A 26,434-nucleotide genomic window follows, 5' to 3' on the forward strand; every position below is an offset into this window, starting at 1 on the left:
CAACATTAAGACCTAAGACAACTCAAATGATGCAAAGAAACATGCTTTAGGTTTTAAGTCTTCCTTGTCTGCAAAATGACCACAGGAAATAAACAGCAAAAAACAAAATCTGGTTCTACTTTCAATAATCACTAATAATAGAGTCGGCTATAAGAGATAAAGCATTCTAAATAACAAGAGTTTCAGCTTGGTTGGTTATCTGAATCACTAAGAATTAGTAGTCATTGAACAGAAAAACAAATTAAAGATGAAGTAGCTAGACAATACACGAGAAAGAAAAACCGTACAATCCATAAAAAATCAATGAAAGTTATTGGTACAAGTAGAATATCAAAATTAAAGAAACAGTGCATGACTTTTAATAAAATTAAATGTGATAGCGAGGAAAAATTGGTTGGTTGCCATCAAAATACACAATAACTTAAATTCTAGTTGGAAAGCATCTTACCTAGGTTTATTCTTACCACAACAGGCCTTTAGCAATCATTTCATGCAGAAGTTTCTCGGCCTTATCGTTCTCATTCTTCTCAAATAAAAAGTACAGGAAACCAGCAGCAACAAATTACTCACCGGAACACACAATCCTGAATGAATACAACCAAAATAAGTTTTGTCCTTAGCAAATTATATATTTTTTAGATAAACCTCTGTTCTTGCAATCTGTTTCTTGGTGGCTTACAATTGCACACGCTACTAGGCCTTGGAGGAAATTATGTATTTCGGGAGACTTTTTATATCAAAGTTAATTATGTTATTATTCGTTGGAAATTTGGAATTCTTACACGGGGTAAGAAAAAATGGAATAGTGATTAATTAAAACAGATATACACAAAGACATCACATGTGGATCTTTTGTTGTGCTATTTCTCTCCCATGAACGAAATCGACATTCTGCATTGTCGCAGCCATAGTCACTCTCCTGTTCCAACTTGGATCCTCTTCCTGTCGATGCTCGCTTTCATGTCAGATTTTCTTTTCAAGAAATTCATAACGAGAGCAATTGTAACTTTTAAGTCTCCAAGGAAGATATATCTGGGGCCATAGGAATTATCCTTGGCTTGAGCAACCACAGCTCGTACGTTATTGCAATACTTACTAATTTAGTGTAGGCTATCTTGTTTCTCTCTGCATAATCGTAACTGGTTTTGCTCCATTTCTCTGTTTTAAAGACACTTTTTTCCAGAATTAATTTAAAACACTAACCAAGGTGCATGTGACATTCCTAAGAGGATATTAACACCAAATAGAAGACATTGTCCCAATGTGATCATATCTTGGCAGTTCATTTGTGATGCTCAAACTTGGCAGTATTATACTTCCTATTTCTACTAGTGCAATCACTCCTCCAGTGCCTGAGGTAGTTCTGCTACTATAATAAACCTAAAAGTCAAAACTTTATCATATCGTACCCCATAGAAATGAGAAAGTAATGGGGAAATAACAATCTGAAATGTTTCAAAATATAGCAGGTACTCTTAATTCAGTATTTTTTTTTTCAGCTTATGTAGTGTACATTTTAGAGCACAACATAACATAAGGATAATGTTTTGTGAACAAAATATCAGACAGCAAAAAGCTATTTTCTTAGATTTTGGAATGTAATTTTAAAAATGTGTTTAGAACAAAATGATAAAAATATAAAGAAAGAAATAATAATTATATGTAATATATAACTGTCAAATTATGCTCTGCTAACTTAATGCATAGCTACAAGCTCTGTATCAAATGATTCAAAGAGAACAATACTAAGCTGTGACATAAACAGTAAAATTCCACTTGGAACTATGGGGATATATAAGCATTGGATGTCAACACCAACTTTCAAGTTTCAAATTCCAATTCCCCAAACATTTCATCGACTGTCCATAGTAAAATGATCAAAAGAAATCACGTTTCAAAATCAAATTAAATATGCTAGTCACCTGGGATGTGAGTGAGTATAGATTTGTTCAACTGCAGTCAAGTGAAAATAGAAGTCAAAGCACAACGAAGTTATATTAGATTTCAGTTAATTGGGTGGATCGATTCAAAATCATACATTTCAATTATATTCTCAAGTAAAAGACAGTTGGAATGGTGACACACGGCAAAATTGTCACTCACAACATCGAAGCAGCAAGGCCTCATAAGAACATAATAGGTACAGGAAACCAGACGCAAACTCACAGGAACACACAATCCGGAATGAGTACAACAAAAATAAGTTCTGTCCTTTCGAGAAGCTTTCATTAATTTATCAGCAATGACCTGGACGAAAACATCAGCAACTTTAAAATCCAAGACTACTCAGATGATGCAAACAAATATGCTGTAGGTTTAAAATCTTCTATTTCTACAGAAAGACCAGGGAAATAACACATGAAAACAGAATTCAGTTATACTTTCTATAATCAGGAGTAAATGGAGTCAACTATAAAAGTTAAGGCATTTCAAATAACATGTCTGTTTCAGCTTGGTTTGTTATCTGAAACACTAAGAATTAACAGTGACTGAACAAAACCTTAAAAGTAGACTGAGACAAGTAGACAGTACACTGGGAAGAAAAAATGTAGGTATGAGTTATGACAACACTAAAACAATAAATAAATATTATTGTTACAATACCAAAATAAATTAACCAGCATATGATTTTTAATCAAATGAAATGTCCATAGCGTAGTCTATCAAACAATCAAACGCAATAAACATTGGTCGCTCACCATGAAAATTAACAATAACTTAATTTGTATCTGGAGATCACTCCCCATGAAAATTCCTAAAACCTAATAGGCCTTTAGCAATCATTTCATGGAGAAGTTTCTCGGCCTTATCATTTTCATCCTTCTCAAAAAGAGAACGAATAATGATTTCAAAAGTTACAGCATTAGGGATGCAACCATTGTCTTCCATTTTTGACTTAATGGCCAAAGCTTCATCAAACATGCCCTCTTTACAAAGCCCACTGATCATGACAGTATATGTCCAGACATCTATACAACAGCCTTTAACCAAGAGATGTTGAAAAAGCTCTTGTGCATTCTTAAGTCTTCCACCTTTACATAATCCATCAATAAGTGCCGTGTATGTGTACATAGTTGGCTGAATTTCCCGTTCCTTCATTTTCATGAATAGTGCAGTTGCCTTGTCAAGGTTTTGGTTTTTGCATAAACCATCTAAGAAGGAATTGTAGGTGACTACATCAGCTGGTTGACCTCTGTGGTGCATCTCATTCATAAGATTCAAAGCAGAAGTAATTCTCCCTGATTTGCACAACCCATCAATAAGAGAATTGTACGTCACTGTATCAGGAACCATATTTTTTTGCAGCATTTCTCTTAGGAGATTCATGGCCTCATCCACCCTTTTACACTTACATAATCCATTAATCATTATATTGTAGCTGTACACATTAGGATTTACTCCCATTTGCACCATAGCGTGGAATATCTGTTTTGCATTCTGCACTTCACCAACTAAACAATACCCATCCATTAAAGTACTATAAGTAACAACACCAGGTTTTATTCCTTCTTTCGTCATCACAGCTAATAAATTTTTGGCTTCTTTCACATTTCCTTCTTTACATAATGCATTAATCAATATATTATAGATATAAACACCCGGGTTGATGTTCTTCAATATCATTTCATCTAATAAACTGAATGCTCCCATTAACTGACCCAAAAGGCAAAAACCATATATTAGAGTAGTGTAAGTGATAGCATCAGGAAAAATTCCCCTAGCATCCATTTCGGAATATAAATCATAAGCCTCGTTTACAAGTTTATCTTTGCATAAGCCATCAATGATGGTGTTGTACATTACCACATTAGGCCTAGTTGATCTGTCTTCAATCATTCTCAGCAACTTGACGGCACATCTCGTTTCTCCTATTTTACATAGTCCATTGAGCAGGGTCCCGTAACTAACATGGTCCATCTGAAATCCTTGTGCTACGACCTTGTCATGAAAGTGCAGTGATTTCTTGACCTCACCCTTGAGACACAGACCTTTCATGAGTGTATTCAAGGTTATGGTAATTTTAGAATTTTGCCCAATACAGAAAAAGAAAAGGCCATTTGGCCCAAGTGGCAGAAACAATTGATGAGGATGCTCAAAGTAACAAGATTTGGCACAATTCCTTTGACTTCCATTTGTTTAGAAAGGGAAATGGCAGTAAGATACTGCTTCATCTTTGCAAGGGATCCTAAAATCTTGTTAAATTCGATGATGGGTGGGGTATGACGAACAAGGAGCATGCCACTGAACTGGGAAACAGTATCATCAACAACATTGTCAATGGATGGAGGCTGAGAGTGAAAGCAAAGAGGGAAAGTGGGGTTTGGAAGAAAAGGAGGAAAGTTGGGAATGGAAAGAGAGAGAGAAGAGCTTAACCTTCTTGACAATGAGAATGAGAATGACATTGTTGTGTTGAATGGATTGTGTTTGTTTGGTTGGTTTATGTGAAACAGAGATAAAAGCTCAGTTTGCTCCGATTCGAGGCATGAACTGATAGAGGGCAATGCGCTAACAATAAAATTGAGATATTCAGCTTTGATTATGTTTATACCCTATATTTGACGTGATAGCTTATCTTTAGGTAATCACTTTTTTTTTTTGTCAGTTGAATCACATTGCTCTAGTGCAACTGAAATATCTTCTCCTGACCATGTCTTCTTGCCACTATCACATCTTTTATCATTTCTCTTCTTTTTTTTTTTCAAAAATCTTTTAAATATTTTTTATTTAAAATATAAAAATACATTAGGATAAAATTGGATATTCACATGCTTCATCCACAATTTTAGTCCCTTCATTTTAAAATTGAGAGCTTTGATTCTCCAATTTCAAAACATTAGTAATTTTGATAAAAAATTTTAATTTCGTCTACTTTCTTTTTTCCAATAAAATCCTAAACTTATTATATTTATTTAAGATATCATTAAAAATAATTTAATTAATTATAAAGTAAAAAAATAAAAGAAATAAAGTGCAGACAAAATTAAATATTAAACCAAAATTGTGGATTTTCTAAATTACGAAAACTAAAACTACAAATCTTTAAAAATATGGGAACCAAATATTTATATTTTAAAATAAGGAACTAAAATTATAGATTTTTTTAAATAAGAGGATCAATTGTCTCAATTGTAAAAGAAAGGGGCCAATATTACACATTAAGTAAAATAAAAGGATAAAAAATATTTTTAAGCCTATAGTTATATAATGGTATGTAAATAAAACATTTGATATTTTACATTAATTTTTATTATATCTATTATATATATTATCATTTATTTAATATTTTATCAAAAAATAAAAGTATAATTAAATAAGAAATAAAGAGTATTTAATTAATTTTCAAATAGTTTAAAATTAATCCACAAGCTCAATCAACACAACTTGAATAAATATACACAATTAGTTGTGAATAAATGTGTCAATCCAAGATTCGGTCTAATATATACGGTCAATTTTAATTTTAATAAAACATTGTTCTTTTTTATTATTATATTTATCATTTTATGAAATTGTTAATTTGGTAAATTTCTTGATTTTTAAATTGACAACTTATCATTATAGAGACAGAGACTTTGATAATGAGATACAAATTTTTTATAATATTAATTTTAATTATTTATTATAGTAAGATTATTTTAAATAAGATATCAATAATCTTAATCGACTAATATGTTTGTAATGAGAAAGTCACAATCCTCAAACCTAAGCCGCTACAATAAAAAAAGAGTTTCAGGACCTTTTCCCAACCCTTAAAAGAATTTATTTATATCTAGGGTGCAAAAAAGGTCCAAATCCAACTCAAAACAAAATATAAAAATAACATAAAGAATGAGTGATGTGCGCCACACGAGTATAGCAGGTGGATATGTAGAACAGCCTAGTGCCAAGTAAAAATCATTTAATTTTATGTAACATAAGTATTTAAATATTAATAAATATCATTAATTTTAAAATATATATCTATATACTATCTATAAAAGAGATACCCCTGGAAAATTCTAAAATGCCCCTACCTAAGGTTGTGACACCTGTCCATTTCCTTGATTTTTTTGTCTTTTTGCCCCTTTATTTTTTTCACCTTTTTTTCTGTTGCCCCCGCCACGTGTCGCGTTGCATGTGCAGTTTTAAACATATGTCACTCCCTGATTGGCGGATTTCAACTCTCCATTTAATTTTACTTAATAATCGGAACTCTCCTCTCTCTTCCTAGATCTTTTCCACGTTACTCTCCTTTCCTCAATCTTTTATTTCTCCTCCTCAATCTTCTCCACGTTACTCTCTATTCCTCAATCTACTCTTTCTCCTTCTTTCTCTTTTTCTTCCTCAATCTTCTCCTCTTTTTTTTTATCTTTTATCTTTATATTTCTGACGTTCTCTTCTTTGATTAGGTCAGGTCTTCTATCAGCTTTCGAACACCCGGTAACTATAGTGCACGCGACCCTTTATGCTCTCCAATGAACCGAGATAAGGGATATGAGACAACAACGGGAGATAGCTGCCAAGCCACCCTCAAGAATTAGATGAGTCATTTGAGGATCAAGGATGAAGAGTTACATAAAAATGGGAAGTTGAGCAAGAAGAATAGCAAAAATAACAAAATTGAGTTTTCGTGGTTCTCTGAATCATGGCGATGGAACGCGTCTCCGAATTTCCTCACACTTATATGGATCGTCGCCCAAGAAAAAGAGTTCCCAAGGTAAATTTTTTATCCTAAAATCTCATATGTGATATTTTCTTCTTCTTCTTTTTCTTGCATTTTTATTTTTTCAGGTTGTAGATCTGGTGAAATTTGCGTACATTGGTTATATTTGCTTCAGGTAACATGTTTTTTTGCCTCGCAAGGTTGAAGTGACGATTTTTTATGTTTTGTTTGATGCATCTGTTAGTTTTTGTGGTTCTCTGAATCATGGAGATGGAACGCGTCTCCGAATTTCCTCACAAGAAGGATCTAGCAGGAAAGGTTTTTTTTTTTGCTTTGTTGTTATGCATGTTTGTTTCCTGTTGTTAGTAACACTGATCTTGCCTATTGAATGTTCTTTTCCTATTGAGAAAACCCATCTCTTCCTTCTTCAGTTTTCTTCAGCTTGGTGGTTGTGCAACGTGATGATGAAGAAGCATCCAACAGGCAAGGTTTTTTTTTTTGCTTTGCTGTTATGCATGTTTGTTTCCTTTTGGTAGTAACACTATCTTAACTATTGAATATTCTTTTTCTATTGAATGTTCCTTTCTTTGTTATTTTGTTGGTTTTGTTGCTCCAAGTTAAAGTAGTTTTCGCTGCTCCATGGTTTTGCAACGTCAGCCGCGAGGAAGTATCCAGACATTGAATCATATTCCTGCACATCAGCAAAGGTTTGTAACTTTCAATTTTCATAGGTACTTGAGATTCAACATTTTTACCCCTAAAGTTTCAATTTTTTTGCAACAAGCAAAAAAAACTAAAATAGATTCACGGGTACTTGAGATTCAACATTTTTACCCTTAAAATCTCAATTTTTTTAAAGCAAGAGTAGAAAATTAATTGTTGCTTTGTTCAGTGGGGCAAAAAAATGAAGTTTAGAACAAACACATGTCTTCTTTGTACTCTTTCTTAATTTTTGTTATTTTTTTGTTTTGATTAATTATTGTTATTATTAATCTTCATTCCTTTCTCAGGGCCGCACTCTTCCATTGCACCCTTCCCCTGCAACGTAAACGCCGCAATCATTGGGACTCCATTAGTTTCTCTCAATTCCCTTCGCTTTATCTTTTTGTCATTTGATTCAACAACTTCTCTTGATTTATATCAATTTTTGTCTCTTTTAATTATGGGTCTCACCACCCCAATTCCATGTGTCTTTCTGATTTTGTATCCGTTTTTTACAATCTGGGAACTTTTTGTGTAACCCAAGCAGTGGAAAGTGTTGTTTACATGTTTTGTTGCTGAGAACGGTTTAATTGTAGAGAGGGAGCAACGATACCTCGAGAAGGTTTAAAAGGGTGCAAACGAAAAACAGGGTAATGAACAATATCAATGATTATGCAAAATCCCTTTTTCAGGTTCATGATGCCTCTTCTCTATTATTATTATTATTATTATTATTATTATTATTATTATTATTATTATTATTTGTCTTTCTTCTCTGCGATTCCGCTTCTTTGCTGTGGCTTTCTTCTGCATCATTTTTGTCTCGAACGTTTGTGGTGGAACACATTTTTTAGTAACACGATTATTGATATTGGTTGTGACATGTGTAATGTTCTTTAAAAAATGATCATTTTTGTCTTTAGGGGTTGAGTTTTATGGATAAGTTTTGTGAATATGAATAACTTTTTACTATTTTGTGTGTTGCTGTTAATTTTGAGAATGTATATTAATTTTGAATGATTAGTATATTTACATGGTACAAGGATAAACTACTGGCTTCAATTTATTTATTATTTAGGGCCTTTTTCTTTTTTGAGAATGCTTCTATGTTTTATCCACTTATACATTGTTTATTTTTTAATGAGTTCCCCTCTATGTTTCTATGATTCCATTGTGATGAGTGGGGAATTGTTGCAGATGTGCTCAGAAAATGGTGCAAGGCCAGAAAAAGATGAGCTTGATTTTGAGTTTTTGGGGAACAAAACAGGAGAGCCTTATTTGATTCAGACTAATGTATACAAGAATGAGATTGGTGGACGTAAGATGAGGCACATGCTTTGGTTTGACCCCACAGAGGACTACCACACCTATTCCATTCACGAGGGAAGAATTAGAATGAGATCATGTTAAAGAGGCATTTGCTTAGTTGATTCTAACTAACTAACTACTATATAATTTTAATTTTTGGAGTTATTTGCTGCTAGCTAGGGGACTTATTAGGGAATAATTGAACATCAACATGTCATTTGAACCTTATGATCAAAATTGAAATATCTTGATTATTTTCTCAATAGAAGCGTGATCTGAAATGTGATTGTTATTTTAACTTTATGGTTGAAACACATTTTGCTAGCATCTTATACTACACATTTGAATAGTTATTCAATAGCCCAAAAGGAATTACAAATCTGTTATAGCAATGAAATTAACACTAAAATTTGATTATACTACAAATTATATATAATCTTATAGCGCGGATAAAAAAACTATATAATCTTATAGCATAATTATTTACTTTACGGGGTTACTTCTCTTTATTTCTATCTTTAAACATGAGTAACCAACAAGTTGATTGGAAATGGATAGAAATGCAACTATTTTCAAACAAGAAAGATGTGATTTGGATTCTATTATAGTTGCTATTAAATCCAGAGCTTGGAATTGGATATCAACTTTCGGGAAAGGACTATAAATTTCTCTGTATTCGTGGCGCTTTGATCCTATACATTACATCAAGTTTCTGTCATAAGGTTATTCATAATAGTAGTCATAAAGCATTAATATTTTCAACTTTAACATCATTCCACGAATATGATCCTTTGATTACAAGGAAAATATTCAATGTATACTTTAAAAAACCCATAGAAGTATATAAAAATAAACAAATAAATAAAAACATGAAATAAGAGTAAAATAGTGATGAATTTACCATAATAAGTGCCGGTGTCAGTGCCACTAACCGAGGTATCAACCTTGGATCTTGAAGAAATGCAACTCCCAATGAACCTCAACCTAACCCAACACCCAACCTCAAGCGCACCCTCTTCATCCCCCTTCTTCTTCTCCCTCCCCTTTGATTTACACGCATCCCAAGACTCCACCACCTTGCCATTCTCTGAAAATTATTATTATTATTATTATTATGTAAGATCTGTTCTTCTATAATTTCTTAGTTTGTTTTCTAATCAGAAAATAAATAAAAAGGATCAGGGAAGAAAATAAATTGATGCTTTGTTGAGTTGACGTACAACTGGAGGCACAGTATCAACAAAAGACAATATTATTATTATTATTATTATTATTATTATTATTTAGTTATAGTTGTTTGTTTCATGTTTTTCCTTATTTTGTCTATAAAATTGAAACTGAAATCATGCAAGATTTTAAAATTTCTAATTTGAATTTGAATTATTGTATCATTAAGGTTAATATATAATACTTTAATTGTTATTATTAATTTATTTATTAAATTATTAACATGTAATCAATTAATATTTATTTAATTTATTCAATGTTGATGCTAATAGTAATAGTATACATATTATTCCAATTGAATTTTTTTAATTACTTTAATTGTTATCCAATCAAATCATCGTAACATATGATGATTCAGCATAAAAAAAATTATGACTTTCGTTACATTTATTAGCATATAATAATTGATTACTATATATAACAATTCATTAAATATTAATATACACGTAATTAATTGTTGAATCATTGTATCATATTTTTGTCATTATTACATTTGATTACATTCAACCATCAAGTTTATTTCTTTGTGTTTTGTTTTATGCATGTTTATTATTATTATTATTATTATTATTATTATTATTATTATCATGTAAGCTCTGTTCTTCTATAGTTTCTTAGTTTATTTTCTAATCAGAAAATAAATAAAAAGGATTAGGGAAGAAAATAAATTGATGCTTTGTTGGGTGGATGTAGAACTGGAGGCGCAGCAAAAGGAAATATTAGTATTATTATTATTATTATTTAGTTTGTTTCATGTTTTTCCTTCTTTATTGATCTTTCCTATTTTTTTCCTTTCTGATTTTTCCGCTCGCAAGGTAATCCACGAAAAAACATCCGGTCGACAAGTTTCTTTCTTTGTGCTTTGTTTTATGCATGTTTATTATTATTATGATTATTATTATTTTGATGGAAGGTTCAAGCTATTTGAGAGGTACTTCAATTTCAAATTTCATGCTATTCTTCTATGGATTTATCTCTTCTTTCTTCATTCTTATTAATTCATGTTTCATTTTCTTCTTTACAATTGTAGTCATGTTATTCTCATTTTTGCGTGTTCTTCCTTCTCCAAAACTAAAACGAAACTTCTCTCTCTAAAAAGCGCAGTTTCAACTTTTTCTCTCATCGCTTTGTCAGAATCTCGCCACCTCCGTCGCCAAAAAGGTGAGGCTCGGAGCTCGCGAGTTGTGACGCCGTCCTCAGGAGAACCTAATGCAGCCTTTTAAACAAATAATCACACAACCATCAGAATCACAAAAACAATAATGTTCATGCACAACATGTACATCATATAAAATGAAAATTAATAATTATAATTATAATAATAAAAATAATAATGATAATAATAATAACAACAACAACAATAAAATTAAATAGAATCCTAATCCAACTTCTTGCAACAAACTATCTAATAAAAGAGATGTACTTGTGCCCATACCTGAAATGATTTATTATTATTATTATTATTATTAACAATTATTGGAGCCTCCAAAAATATATTTATACTATTTATATCATACTTCAATTTTACATTTTAAATCATAAAATTTATTGTTGTTGTAGGAAGCTGGATTAGGATTCTATTTAGTTTTATTGTTGTTGTTGTTGTTGTTGTTATTATTATTATTATTATTATTATTATTATTATTATGTATGCTCTAGCTCAAGGCTCTTTTTTATGTCTTTTTTATGTTGTAATGCCGAGAGTGAACATTGAGATATTTTTCTTTGAGGTTCCTAGTGTGTGTCTTTCTCTAATTGGCGGATTTCAACTTCCCATTTAATTTCGCTTAATAATCTGGCTCAAATCTCGAATCTTCTCTTCTTCCATTTATCTCTTTTTCTTCCTTAATACTCTCTCTTTTTGTTAATCTTTTCTTTCTTCGACTTTCATTCATCTTCTGTTTTCGTTATTTTGTTATTTTATTTTTTTCGTAAATAAATAGGCACGGTTGTTGTTCCCAACAAGTGTGTTGCATCTTTGGTGGGCGTAATGGAGCAAGAGAATTACAATATCAAATGAGTGAGTTTGCTTTGAAAATCGGAATGTGTTGTGTGTGTTGGATTTTCTGTTTTTGATAGAGTTCTCTTCTGATTTTCATTCTATTTTTTGCGATTTTGATTACGGTTCTTTTACTTTTGTTGGTCTGCTTTTTTGTGGTTTGATTTTTGGGACAACCTGCAGTAACAACGACGGTGCTGAAGATGATAGTGTTTTGCCCATACAAGGGTTGCAACAATAGGATTCACAGGGCAATGTTGAATAATAAAGTCCCAAAGTGCATCCTTTTTTTAACGAACCCAAAGCCTACATGATAATAATAATAATAATATATGAATGTTAGTCTTTTTACTTTTTTTACAATACTTTTTTTTAAATTTTTTCATCGAAAATCATTTAGCGAAATGACCCGTGCGTATGCACGGGTTACCGACTAGTATATATATAAATGATATGCATGCGTATATGCATGTACATCATTAATATATAATTTTTAATTAATGAAATTTTTTAATATTTAAATACCAAAGATCATTTGACCTAGTTTATTAATATTTATGTATTTTTTAATTTCAGATTTATTATCTCAAGACAACATAAACAAAGAAATCAAGACCAAAAAGAATTGAAAGAGAAAGTTACAATCCTAAAACCTAAGTTGCTACCATAAAAAAAGAATTTCAGGACATTTTCTTAGCCCTTAAGAGAGTTTATTTATATCTAGGATACAAAAAGGGTCCAAATCCAACTCAAAACAAAATATAAAAATAACATAAGTGTTGGTAAGACTCGAAAAATACATTCAACTGTCCTTAATTTATATCTTGCCGTGTGTCACCCATTTCAACTGTCCTTTACTTGAGAATATAATTGAAATGTATGATTTTGAATCGATCCACCCAATTAACTGAAATCTAATACAACTTCGTTGTGCTTTGACTTCTATTTTCACTTGACTGCAGTTGAACAAATCTAAACTCATTCACATTCCAGGTGACTAGCATATTTAATTTGATTTTGAAACGTGATTTCTTTTGATCATTTTACTATGGACCGTCGATGAAATGTTTGGAGAATTGGAATTTGAAACTTGGAAGTTGGTGTTGACAAGTGGAATTTTACTGTTTAAGTCGCAGCTTAGTATTGTTCACATTGAAACATTTGATACAGAGCTTGTTGCTATGCATTAAGTTAGCAGAGCATAATTTGACAATTATATATTACATATAATTATTATTTCTTTCTTTATATTTTTATCATTTTTTTCTAAACACATTTTTAAAATTACATTCCAAAATATAAGAAAATAGCTTTTTGCTGTCTGATATTTTCTTCTCAAAACATTATCCTTATGTTATGTTGTGCTCTAAAATGTACCCTACATAAGCTGGAAAAAAAATACTGAATTAAGAGTACCTGCTAAATTTTAAACATTTCAGATTGTTATTTCCCCATTACTTTCTCATTTCTATGGAGTACAATATGATAAAGTTTTGACTTTTAGGTTTATTATAGTAGCAGAACTACCTCATGCACTGGATGAGTGATTGCACTAGTAGAAATAGGAAGTACAATACTGCCAAGTTTGAGCATAACAAATGAACCGCCAAGATATGATCACATTGGGATAATGTCTTCTATTTGGTGTTATATCCTCTTAGGAATGTCACATGCACCTTGGTTAGTGTTTTAAATTAATTCTGGAAAAAGTGTCTTTAAAACAAAGAAATGGAGCAAAACCAGTTACGATCATGCAGAGAGAAACAAGATAGCTTACACTAAATTAGAAAGCATTGCAATAACGTAAGAGCAGTGGTTGCTCAAGCCAAGGATAATTCCTATGGCACTAGATATATCTTCCTTGGAGACTTAAAAGTTACAATTGCTCTCGTTATTAATTTCTTGAAAAGAAAATCTGACATAAAAGCATCAACAGGAAGAGTTGCAGAAGTGGTCACATGTGAATCTTTAGTTGTTTAATACGACCCATTAGTTTAAAGTTTAAGAAGTTACTTTTAATCTACATCCTTTATTTTATCTCAAATGAATGACTCATATTAGAAAACAAAAGATCCACATGTGATGTCTTTGTGTATATCTGTTTTAATTAATCACGATTCCATTTTTTCTTACCCCGCGTAAGAATTCCAAATTTCCATCGAATAATAACTTAATTAACTTTGATATAAAAAAATTATCCCAAAACACATAATTTCCTCCAAGGCCTAGTAGCGAGTGCAATTGTAAGTCACCAAGAAACAGATTGCAAGAACAGAGGTTTACCTAAAAATATGTAATTTGATAAGGGTCCGAAGCAGTTCAGATCCGAAGAGAATCCTAAAACAGAGGTTTCCCCAACTTTGAATTAGTTCACTTTAAGATCCATGATAAAAAAACCTAGCTTTGAGTAATTAACCTAATGTTAGGATCTGAATTTCTTTTCTGTTCTTTCAGTAACGTGTAATTCATTTGAAACACATTCATAGACATTTTTTCAAATAATATATTGAATTTATGAGAAGGGTTTGCCTTCCGGCGTTAGCAGCACAATCAGATAATAACTTGGAACAATCAGATCAACCAAAGTTTCATCGTAGTACATGTTTGGGACAGTTGAAATCAGTAATTGTACTAAACTGACGTTGAATTGAATTGGTAAAAAATAACTAATTTTTTTTCAATAATAATTAATTTGAACTGTTGTACAAAACTGAGCTTGTTCTAAATTAACTTATAACTGAACTATGAACCAAAATGAGAATTACTTCTAGATTAATAATTAACTGAACTGTGAATTAAAATGAGAATTGTTTCTTAAAAAACACTTAAATCACATTATAACGTTTAATCTCAAATTGTGTCCATGTCATTGTTTGAAACAGTTCAGAATAATTTAGAATGCAACTCATTATGGTGAAACCTATATCTCTAAATAAATGCATGGGCATGGGTCACTTCATTTCACAGAAATCTCAAAGATCCACCGAGAAATTGCTTGAATATTACTATTTCATAAGAAAAACTACGTACAAATTAAAAAGAACGGCAAAAAAAACAAGTGCAATGAATTTAGCATTCATTTTAATATTATTGTGTGCATCAAACGTGTTTGTTTGTAGGGGAGAATGGGAGCCAACTTGGAGCAGTAGAGCTGCAGAAGAAGCAGAGGCTGTGGCAGCCATACCATGCTCAGGACATGGAAGAGCCTACTTAGATGGTCTTATTCTAAAAGGCCATGAACCTGTTTGTGAGTGCAATCCATGCTATGGTGGATCTGATTGCTCCAAGTTATTATCTGATTGTGCTGCTAACATAGGCATGTTAGTACCCCAAAACAACATAAATAAAGAAATCAAAACCAAAACGAATTGTATGAGAAAGTCACAATCCTCAAACCTAAGCCACTACATTAAAAAAGAGTTTTAGGACCTTTTCCTAACCCATAAGAGAGTTTATTTATATCTAGGGTGCAAAAAAAGTCCAAATCCAACTCAAAACAAAATACAAAAATAACAGGAAGAAGGAGTCATGCGTGCCACATGAGTATAGCAGGTGGATGTGCAGAACATCCTAGTGCCAAGCAGTAAAAATCGTTTAATTTTATGTAACAGAAGTGTTGCTAAGATTCAAAAAATGCATTGTCAAGCAATTCAAGGATTTTCTGAAAGCAGGACAGGTACACCAAACTGATAGGCAAGAGTGTAACCACATAACGACAGCAACAATTTAAAAGTAAAGAATTTCCCTACTAAATTGACTAGGACATTTGTGGAGGGAAAGAGGTCCTTCTGCCATCAGTACAGGGTTTGGTTCTCAGTAAATGCGAGTGCTAAAAGAGGAAATCAAAATTATAAGAAAAATTATCACAACTGCAGAACTTATCCAGATTGACTTGCTTCAGAAATAATTCAAATAAATTATTTATACTATTCAGAGCCACAGTAAAAGGGATGATTCCAACAATAAAATCTGCAATGAAACCATTCAATAAAGGAATTCAGCAAGCTTTGCGGTTAGCAAGGACTAGACTAAAGTCGGCGAACAACACTACTTTGATCTTGGGACATTTAATTAACAAAATCTTGAAAACGGGAAATAATGAAGATGTGATGATGTAAACTGCTAATTTATAGCCCAAAAGATTACCACGTAGCACTTTCTGAGTGCTTTAGTCAATCTGACCTGAGAAACTCAAGCAACGAGTAACATCATTACCCTTAATGTTGATATCAAAAGAAATAAGCATCCAAACTGAATGGAAAGAATACAAACACCTCACCACAAGAACAGAGGATCAAATGAAAGCATGACTGGCCCAGCAGACCGAGAAACAATTAATGTTTATATCATATTCATATTTTAGTGAGGGATTTAAAGTCTAAGACTCTAAGTCAGCTGACATCAAAGTAAAGCTTAACTCTAATGAAGGAATGGATTAGGTATTAACCTCATAAATAAATTTGAACCTCCATTTCTCATATCTCTTATTCATTATTTAAAACATGAAAATTTTAGATGATCACCAGAGTGCACAATCCTGAATGAGTACAACCAAAATAAGCTCTAACCATTTAAAAAGCTCCAATTAATATAGCAGCAATGACCTCTAGGAAAAGATCGGCAGCATTAAGACCTAAGACAACTCAAATGATGCAAAGAAACATGCTTTAGATTTTAACTCTTCCTTGTCTGCAAAATGACCACAGGAAATAAACAGCAAAAAACAAAATCTGGTTCTACTTTCAATAATCACTAATCAGGGTTAAATAGAGTCGGCTATAAGAGATAAAGCATTCTAAATAACAAGAGTTTCAGCTTGGTTGGTTATCTGAATCACTAAGAATTAGTAGCCATTGAACAGAAAAACAAATTAAAGATGAAGCAGCTGGACAATACAGTAGAAAGAAAAACTGTACAATCCATAAAAAAATCAATGAAAGTTACTGGTACAAGTAGAATATCAAAATAAAAGAAACAGTGCATGACTTTTAATCAAATGAAATGTGATAGAGAGTAAAAATTGGTAGGTTGCCATCAAAATGCACAATAACTTAAATTCTAGTTGGAAAGCATCTTCCCTAGGTTTATTCTTACTACAACAGGCCTTTAGCAATCATTTCATGCAGAAGTTTCTCGGCCTTATCATTCTCATTCTTCTCAAATAAAAAGTACAGGAAACCAGCAGCAACAAATTACTCTCCGGAACGCACAATCCTGATCAGTACTACCAGAATAAGTTCTGTCCTTTCAAGAAGCTCCCATTAATTTATAACCCATGATCTGGAGGAAACCATCAGCAACCTTAAAACCTAAGACAACTTAGATGATGCAAACAAATATGCTGTAGGTTTTAAATCTTCCATTTCTACAAAAAGACCAGAGAAATAAACAGATAAAAACAGGATTCAGTTATACTTTCTATAATCAGGAGTGAATAGAGTCAACTATAAAAGTTAAGGCATTTCAAATAACATGTCTGTTTCAGCTTGGTTTGTTATCTGAAACACTAACAATTAGCAGTAAAAAACTTCGTACCCCATTGTCCAGAGACTCTTCGCTATGCGAAGGTATGGGGGAGGGATGTTGTACGCAGCCTTACCCTTGCATATGCAAAGAGGCTGTTTCCGGATTCGAACCCATGACCAACAAGTCACCAAAGCACAACTTTACCGCTGCACCAGGGCTCGCCCTTTTAAACACTAACAATTAGCAGTAACTGAACAAAACCTTAAAAGTAGACAAGACAGGTAGACAGTACACTGGGAAGAAAAAATGTAGGTATGAGTTATGACAACACAAACACTAAAACAATAAATAAATAAATGAAAGTTATTGTTACAATACCAAAATAAATGATCCAGCATATGATTTTTAATCAAATGAAATGTCCATAGTATTGGTCACTCACCATGAAAATTCACAATAACTTATTTGTAACTGGAGATCGCTCACCATGAAAATCCCTAAAACGTAATAGGTCTTTAGCAATCATTTCATGCAGAAGTTTCTCAGCCTTATCATTTTGATCCTTCTCAAACAGAGAACGAATAATAATTTCAAAAGTTACAGCATCGGGGATGCAACCATTCTCTTCCATTTTTGACTTCATGGCCAATGCTTCATCAAGCATGCCCTCTTTACAAAGCCCACTGATCATGACATTATATGTCCAGACATTTATACGACAGCCTTTAACCAAGAGATGTTGAAAAAGTTTTTGTGCATTCTTATGTCTTCCACCTTTACATAATCCATCAATAAGTGCCGTGTATGTGTACTTATTTGGCTGAATTCCCCGCTCCTTCATTTTCATGAATAGTGCAGTTGCCTTGTCAAGGTTTTGGTTTTTGCATAAAGCATCTAATAAGGAAGTGTAGGTGACTACATCAGCTGGTTGACCTCTGTGGTACATCTCCTTCAAAAGATCCAAAGCAGAAGTAATTCTCCCTAATTTGCAGAAACCATCAATAAGAGAACTGTAGGTCACTGTATTAGGAACCATGTTTTTATGCAACACTTCTCTTAGGAGATTCATGGCCTCATCCACCCTTTTACTCTTACATAATCTATCAATCATTATATTGTAGCTGTAAACATTAGGATTTACTCCCTTTTGGACCATAGTGTGAAACATTTGTTTTGCATTCTGCACTTCACCAATTAAACAATACCCATCCATTAAAGTATTATAAGAAACAACATTAGGTTTTACTCCTTCTTTCGTCATCACAGCTAATAAATTTTTGGCTTCTTTCACCTTTCCTTCTTTACATAATGCATCCATCAATATAGTATAGGTATAGACATTCGGGTTGATGTTCTTCAATATCATTTCATTTAATAAACCAAATGCTTCCATTAACTGACCCGCAAGGCAAAAGCCATAGATTAGAGTACTGTAAGTGATAACATTAGGAAAAATTCCTCTGGCATCCATTTCAGAATATAAATCATATGCCTCGTTTACAAGTTTATCTTTGCATAAGCCATCAATGATGGTGTTGTACATTACCACATTAGGCCTAGTTGATCTGTCTTCAATCATTCTCAGCAACTTGAGGGCACTTCTCGTTTCTCCTATTTTACATAGTCCATTGAGCAGGGTTGCGTAACTAACCTGGTCCATCTGAAATCCTTGTGCTACGACCTTGTCATGAAAGTGCAGTGATTTCTTGACCTCACCCTTGAGACACAGACCTTTCATGAGTGTATTCAAGGTTATGGTATTCGGCTGATAACCTAATTTTAGAATTTTGCCCAATACAGTAAAAGAAAAGGTCATTTGGCCCAAGTGGCAGAAACAATTGATGAGGATGTTCAAAGTAAAAAGATCTGGCTCGATTCCTTTGACTTGCATTTGTTTAAAAAGAGAAATGGCAGTGGGATAGTGCTTCATCTTTACAAGAGATCCCACAATCTTGTTAAATTCCATGATGGGTGGGGTATCACGCACAAGGAGCATGCTATTGAACTGACAAACAGCATCAACAACAATATTATCAATGGATGAAGGCTGAGAATGAAAGCAAGGAAGGAAAGTGGGATTTGGAAGAAAAGGAGGAAATTTGGGAATGGAAGGAGAGAGAGAAGAGCTTAACCTTCTCGAGAATGACATTGTTGTGTTGAATGGATTGTGTTTGTTTGGTTGGTTTATGTGAAACTGATAGAGAGCAATAATATTCACGAGGTGATAAACACAGCCAATTAAGTTTTGCCTGCACATTAAAATATTTTAATAAATAATCATTAATAAAATAAAAGCATACGATATTTATTTTGATTTCGGAAAATGTACTGCACCATAAATAAAAAATTAAAATTTAATTCTTAAATATAAAAAATGTGATATCCTATTGTTAAATCTCTGAGCTTAATAATTGATCTACAACATAAGATCTAATTAAAAATGTTCTCAAGAATTAAAATGAGATTAATTTCAAAAATCAAAATAACAATAAATAATTATGTTCGAACATCAAAATGATAATAAATTATTAAGTTTGTAAATTAAACTAAAAAAATAATAATAAAATTTTAAATTGAATAATTAAATCATTATCAATACGTCAATAAATTAGAATAAATAATACATGTGATATTTTTTCAATGAGAACTGGATCTAGATATCTCATAATGGATACAAACGTTTGAATTAACGAATGAAACTGGCTCATAAGACAAATTTATTATGCTTTTTTCAAATTTGATGACTGAATTTTAATTTTATATCATTTTAACGATCAATATGTTACCCACTTCCAACCAAATTATAGACTGTTGAACTAAAAATTCAGATAAGTTAATTTCGTTCCATAAATCAAACAATTTATTATTCATTTAAAAGGGGATGCTCTTCGTGGGGTCGATATGTTACAAAATAGAATCACCATCTAAATGTGAAGTTCTTGTTTACATTGCTTTAGGTTGGATGAATGAAACAAGTTTGCTATCCAAATGTGGTGATCAACATTGGTGGTTTATATTTTTTTTTTTAACTACACAATCCAGAGAAACTAAAGGCCTCTGGAGAAAAAAAAATCTGAACTATATAAGCTCTAAGAGCATCCTAACACAAAGCTAGGAACAAAATCAAAAACATGAAAATTAAAATCTTCCTCCATCTCATGCTACGTCATACCATATGCTATTTGATTAATTTCTCTAAAGATGTGATTCCAGGTAACCATTCCCAGATTCCTGAAAACTGAAAGAATGTCCATGATGAGATTATAAGAAGGGTGCAACATGCAACAACCTTTAGAGAGAAGCTTCACTACTAAAAGAGAGTTAGAATCAATTCTAATTTTTCGATGTAAAGTTTTAAGTCAAAAGATAAGTAACTTAAATACAAAGAAAATATTGGATTTTACTATATGAAACTTAATTGAATTGATGTATTTGAAATTATTTTTTATTCAATTTTCAAGAGAATTCATTTATTAAAGTTGGTAATCTTCACTATAAATAGAGAAGATAATTAGTAAAGAAATACAACATATGAAGATGTAAGAAGCGAGATGGTGAAATAAAGTCACTTTATTAAAAGAAAAGTATATTTGTTTGACTCATTTCTTCTAATCATTGAATGGGATATTCAGGTTGGTAGATTGATACATTAGTTGATATGTGTTATAATCTTGTAATCATAGTGAAATACTTTTTTGAAACGATTTTATGAACATAGATAAGATGTTAGTTTTTCTTAGGACGTAATTTTTATTTGTTCTCACACTTTTTTATAAGTGTAAGTAATTTTATGCGTGAGCACTAAATTAAGAACAATGTGAATAACCTTTAATTCAGCAGTGAGTACAGAACAACCACCAAGATTTGCACCAAAACCAAAAGTGAAAGCACCGTTATGGTCTCGCAAAAACTCCCCCACAAGCAAATTTATTCCCTCTATATGCAACAACTCCATCACAATTGAGAACTATTCTCCCTCGTCCGAAGAACTCCACTTGATATGGTTCATACTCGAGTGCACCTGGTTCGCAACAACAAGCGGCTTATGATTCAATGGGGTCTGCTTTATACCGCTCCGCATATAGAAGCTAATTAATTTCATGTGTTACTTTCCTACTTTGATCTAAACAAATTAGATTTGAAATTTGGTTTAATGGTTGTGAAAGGGGTTTATGAATTTATTTGGCCACTTTTTTATCAAATTTTTAATTTGGATATCACATCAATAAAGTCACGTTGTTCTAATAACACTTTCATTTTCTTCCTATTCATATTGTAATCCTTATTAGATTGAATTACTTTAGTAAGTTTTTGAGTGAGACACACATTTAAAATTGATCACGAAATTAAAAAATAACTTAAATATGAAATTGATCTTTGCAAGTTAACCTCATATTTGATTTCTATAAGATTTTTTTTTCAATTTTAACTAATAAGTTCATATTTTTTTATTTTTAATATTGGTCGTCACACTTTAATTATTGATACAAAAATTATTAACTATAATATCATTATACACCACATTAATAAAAATGATGTCATCACATACACATCAACATAATATCACATCAATATTAACCTCATATGAACTAAAAAAAAAAAACTTACAATAAATAAAAAGAAAAAAAAACTTATAATAACTAAAAATGAAAAAAAAAGGCTTACACCAGAGAAAATACAAAAAATGAAAAATAAAAAAATGCACGATCCAAAAGAAAAAAAAAAGTGAACATTTGTGGACATAAAAAAACACCCAAAAATGAGGTTAAAGACTATCTCTCAATTACTGCAAAAATGTTTACTTTGAAAATATTTTGATTCATCAAATTTAAATGTGAAATTAATATTTAAATTCAAGCCCCAAAAGATATAGATTCTAAAATCGTGTTCAATCTTTAAAAATTAAATTCTGTACAAAGAAAAAAAAGCAAAACACTAAGCATGTGTGACCACTGACCATGGCTTGTGTCTTGGAGAAGGATTGTTGGGCTTTTAAAAAAAACTGTCCTTAAATGAACTAATTCGGAAAGCAAAAGCATGCTTGTAAGGAAATACTACTCTAAAATATAAATTATCAAGTTGGTGAAAGTTTACTTTCATGCAAGGAAGGTTATCAATTCTTTCTATTTGTTTTATTTTTTTATCTCTTCCTTTTACACTAAATTCACCCCAATTTGGAGTGCATGTTTAGTATTTTCTGGAATATATTTTTAAATATGGGTGACTTATTTCCTTTTTACCCTCTTTGATTGGAAGGTGAGATATATATCCAATTTAAAGAAAAAGGAGTCAACTGAAAAACACACGAGAGAAGCAAAAGTGATTGGTTTTGGACCTTTGTTAATGCACATCAAGTCAAACATAAACATCAGAAAAATACTATTGTTCTAACTTTATGAGCCGTCCAAATTTTTAAAATAACATATCATTGGCCGACCCAGAATAATGTGCGTGGCCCCATTAATGCACCATAAATCTTAATCATTACAGGTGTACAATTTTTAATACGAGACAATGCAATCGTTGTTAGTTCTTTCAGTATTTTAATTTTGTAGTGAAATCCTGCGAGTTACTACTTTTTTTTTTTCATGATGTCAAATCATAACGTCAAATGTTAGAATTGGCATGCTTTCCAATTGTGTTTATTTTATGTGACTGCGTGGCCTCCTAGCTTGTTTGTTCTTCTCAATAATCAAATGTTAAGGTCGATAGAATAACTCTTTTTAATGTCTCTAGAAAATTCCTAAGGTATTGCTTTCACTTATATTCTCCACTAGGTCGGTTTAGTATTCGCTTCTAACAGCTAACTTGTTTAAATTTGACAAGAGATGTTAGTGTTATGCTTTGACGTAGACTTAAAAATTAATGGTAGGTTTGATTTACAGAAGAAAGTCAAAGAAAAGAAACAATAAAAGTTAAGATAATTTTGAAGTTAGTTGATAAAAAAGAAAACAAAAAGAAAGGAAATTAAAGCAGTCTTTCATTTTGTTTGATTGTGTGAGAAGTAAAGAGGAAAAAAAATGTATAAAAGCTAACATAAATATCTTTAATAAAAAAGTATGAAAAAAATAATTTTGTCTTTTTATAGGGAAATAATTAAAGGTTCATTCCTTTTTTTTTTTACATACATGGTTAAACCAAATGCTTTTTGAACATCGGTCTCACATAAATTAGAAAAAAAAAACGCAACTACTAAAAGTTCAACATTTTCGCTTCAAAAAACAAAGTTCAACATTAATTCAAGATAAAGCAAAAATAACTCCTTATTACTTCAACTCAAATTTGTTTTTTGTGAACTAAAAATGATTTTGCTTTTACAAAGAAGCATCTCGAGTCAATCTTAAAGTAACCTAGAATAAAAATGATCCCCCACAAAGTCATCTATAAAAAGCAAACATGTACATAATATCTTTCGTCCATCTCCCTTTTATAATGAAAAATCAAACCTTGTAAAGAGATAAAAGCCTCATCTTTTTCGTACGTTGCTCTTCCTTGCTCCGTTTCATGAAAACAAAGGTAAAGGCATCGTATAAATATATCGTTCACAAATAAATAATAAAAACTCTTTAAATTAATATTTGAACTTTACTAAAATAAATCAAGAGACTAAAGTGATAAATTATATTCAATATTTTAGAAATTATTTGAATATTTTTATTACTTTAAATGTTATTTAAGAAAGAGATTAGTTAATTTTTCTATCAAGAGAAAGAGGAGGCTTGTTGGAATCATCTTACATTTTTTGGAATATGAAGGTGAGAATTCTCATGTTTATTAGGAAATTATCAAAAGAATATTCTCAGATAGAAAAACTACATTCCTATGTGGCTATGTTGATGCAACTTTTACTCTCATGCTAATCGGGTGTGAAAGCTAATGTTTCCTTGGGAAAGCAAAAAAAAAAATGTTTTAATTTCACTATAACTTTCATTTTCACTTTTATTTTTCATTTATTATTTTAAAACTTTAAAAAATATTTATAAGAATGTTAAAAGTTAGTGAAACACATTTTTATATATGTCGAGAAATAACATTTTCAACTATAATATTTTTGGGATATAATTCCTGAAAATACAAGATAATTCCATGAAACAAATGCTCTTAATGATATTTTAATAAGGGTTTAATTATCTATTTAGTCCTTATAGTTTTCAAACTCATCCAATTTAGTCTCTATAGTTAATAAGTGGATTTTTAAGTTCTTGTAGTTTACCTTTTAATTTCTAATAACTACTGTTAAAATTGTTTAACACCGTTAACGAATCTTGACAAAACTTCATCTGCACCGCACCGCAAAACTCCCTCTGCATTTTGAATTCATCTCCCTCTCGACCACTGTCGTCCATTGTTGAAAATTAAAATTCATTGTGATTTACTGCAACCAAGCGTTGACCCATGTCGTTCATTGTTGCAACGAACTGAAAACTCATTGCGATTTGTTGCAAACTCGCACGACACCTTGCACCGCACCGCACCTCGCACCTTAACCTGCCTTTATCCTATGTTGAAGAAGAGCACGTCTGGTTTTCAGTTCGTTGCAATAATGAACGACATGGGCCAACGCTTGGTTGCAACAAATCACAATAAGTTTTAATTTCCAAGAATGGAAGACAGTGGTCGAGAGGGAGATGAATTCAAAATGTAGAGGAAGTTTTGCGGTGCAGTGTGGTGTGGTGTTTTGCCAAGGTCTGTTAACGATATTAAGCAATTTTAACAGTATGTACCTATTAGGAATTGAAAGGTAAACAACAGGGACTAAAAAATATAGACAACTGGACCAAGAAAATTGTATACTTTTCAAAGTTAAAATTATTTTTGTTTAGAAATATGTGTAACTTTTTTAAATTCTTATAATATACGTTAGGGGTCAATTTAGAGATGAAAAATTTAGATAATTTATATAAGGTCTTAAGTTTAAATTTTGTTGTAGTTATTATATGTATGCACACACGAAAAAATTCTTATGATATAAAAAGTTGTAATTTTTATACTAAATTATCATATATGTTGTAGGTCTCTATACCAAACAACTCATAAATTAATTAGAGCAAAAACAAAAGGCAATGAGAACCTCGTTGGTTTTGTTCTTTCCTTTTTGCACTACAAATCTCAAAAGACAATGATAAAGAATCAAAATTTTGTTTGTTTTGCTTTGATTCTTGTGTTTAATTTATGTCCCTTCTTTGTTTTGTGAAAATGTCACGTATGACCATAGAGTATTGGTCATCGATGGCAAGCATTGAAACATGTTCATGGCCTTCATGGGTTTGGATGTGAGATTCATGATGTCCGAGAATGATGTGTGAAGGTCATTTGTCACAAATTGGGATCAACCACTATCATTGCAATAGATTGCTAACCCTAACCTTAGCAAGGATTTTGATCATGAGATCCTCTGACATGACCAATATCATTGTCATTGTGGCTTTCACTATCATATGTTTTAGCTTCCTCATCGTCATCGTCATGATGATGATACTACAACTTTCGATTATGTGTTCTTCTTTTTTAAACTTGTTCACTTTCGTTATTACATTGTTGAGGTGTTTTATTTCGATTGAACTCTCACAAGGCTAAACAATAAATTTTGTGAGTTCGATAATGATTTATGATTTGCATGTACAATTGTGGGATGTCTAGTACCAAAGAGGATTATGGTTTGTCAAGAATGAAATTATCTCTAAGTGCTTCTTTTTATTTTTTATTTTGTGGGATTTTTTAGTCACGATATTTGAATAATTATTAATGATGATAGCTTTATAGAAGAATTATCTTGAATTAGTTTAAAAGATAAAGAATTAAATAAACTTTTTAAAAGATAAAAATCAAATTAAATAAAAAACAAGGTAAAGGAAAACATCATTTAGCATTATCTTAATTATTTTAGTTCGACCAAAGTTTACTTTTTTTTGTGTGTGTGTGTGGAGAGATTACTTGTAGTTTACTACGTATACCACACCAATTCCTTTTTTTATTTTTTTTATTTTTAGATATACCACACCCAATTCTTAATGATTCAAGATCTAAAGAAGCTCATTTGTGGCTATTTAAAAGAAATAAATTGTTTTATTATCTCTTCTGATATATCA

General features: G+C 31.4%; 1 protein-coding gene and 2 long non-coding RNA genes across 6 annotated transcripts; 2 read left to right on the top strand and 1 right to left on the bottom strand.

Annotated features, from left to right (window-relative positions):
• Positions 1–1,962: 1,962 nt before the first annotated feature.
• LOC114390677 (putative pentatricopeptide repeat-containing protein At1g12700, mitochondrial) lies at positions 1,963–19,536 on the bottom strand. Of its 3 annotated transcripts, XM_028351510.1 has the most exons (3): positions 19,062–19,536; positions 2,700–3,974; positions 1,963–2,247 (listed from the first exon to the last, which is right to left on the bottom strand). In XM_028351510.1, the coding sequence occupies exons 1-2, from the start codon at positions 19,492–19,494 to the stop codon at positions 2,737–2,739; spliced, it is 1,671 nt and encodes a 556-aa protein (XP_028207311.1). In that variant the 5' UTR covers positions 19,495–19,536; the 3' UTR covers positions 1,963–2,247; positions 2,700–2,736. The 3 variants fall into 3 exon arrangements, with proteins under 3 accessions (XP_028207311.1, XP_028207310.1, XP_028207309.1); XM_028351509.1 differs by lacking the exons at positions 1,963–2,247; positions 2,700–3,974 and adding an exon at positions 16,777–17,159 and having other exon boundaries at positions 17,788–19,536; XM_028351508.1 differs by lacking the exons at positions 1,963–2,247; positions 2,700–3,974 and adding an exon at positions 16,777–17,244 and having other exon boundaries at positions 17,788–19,536.
• Positions 3,885–19,145, top strand: LOC114390682. Its single transcript, XR_003661997.1, has 2 exons — positions 3,885–4,009; positions 19,097–19,145. It is a non-coding gene; the product is annotated as an uncharacterized LOC114390682 (long non-coding RNA).
• On the top strand, positions 6,280–8,918 carry LOC114390681. 2 transcript variants are annotated; one of them, XR_003661996.1, is made up of 4 exons: positions 6,280–6,697; positions 6,772–7,350; positions 7,654–8,037; positions 8,543–8,918. It is a non-coding gene; the product is annotated as an uncharacterized LOC114390681 (long non-coding RNA). The 2 variants fall into 2 exon arrangements; XR_003661995.1 differs by having other exon boundaries at positions 6,281–6,697; positions 7,654–7,995.
• Positions 19,537–26,434: the final 6,898 nt, after the last annotated feature.

The sequence above is a fragment of the Glycine soja genome, chromosome 16, assembly GCF_004193775.1.
Source record: "Glycine soja cultivar W05 chromosome 16, ASM419377v2, whole genome shotgun sequence".
Lineage (NCBI taxonomy): Eukaryota > Viridiplantae > Streptophyta > Magnoliopsida > Fabales > Fabaceae > Glycine > Glycine soja.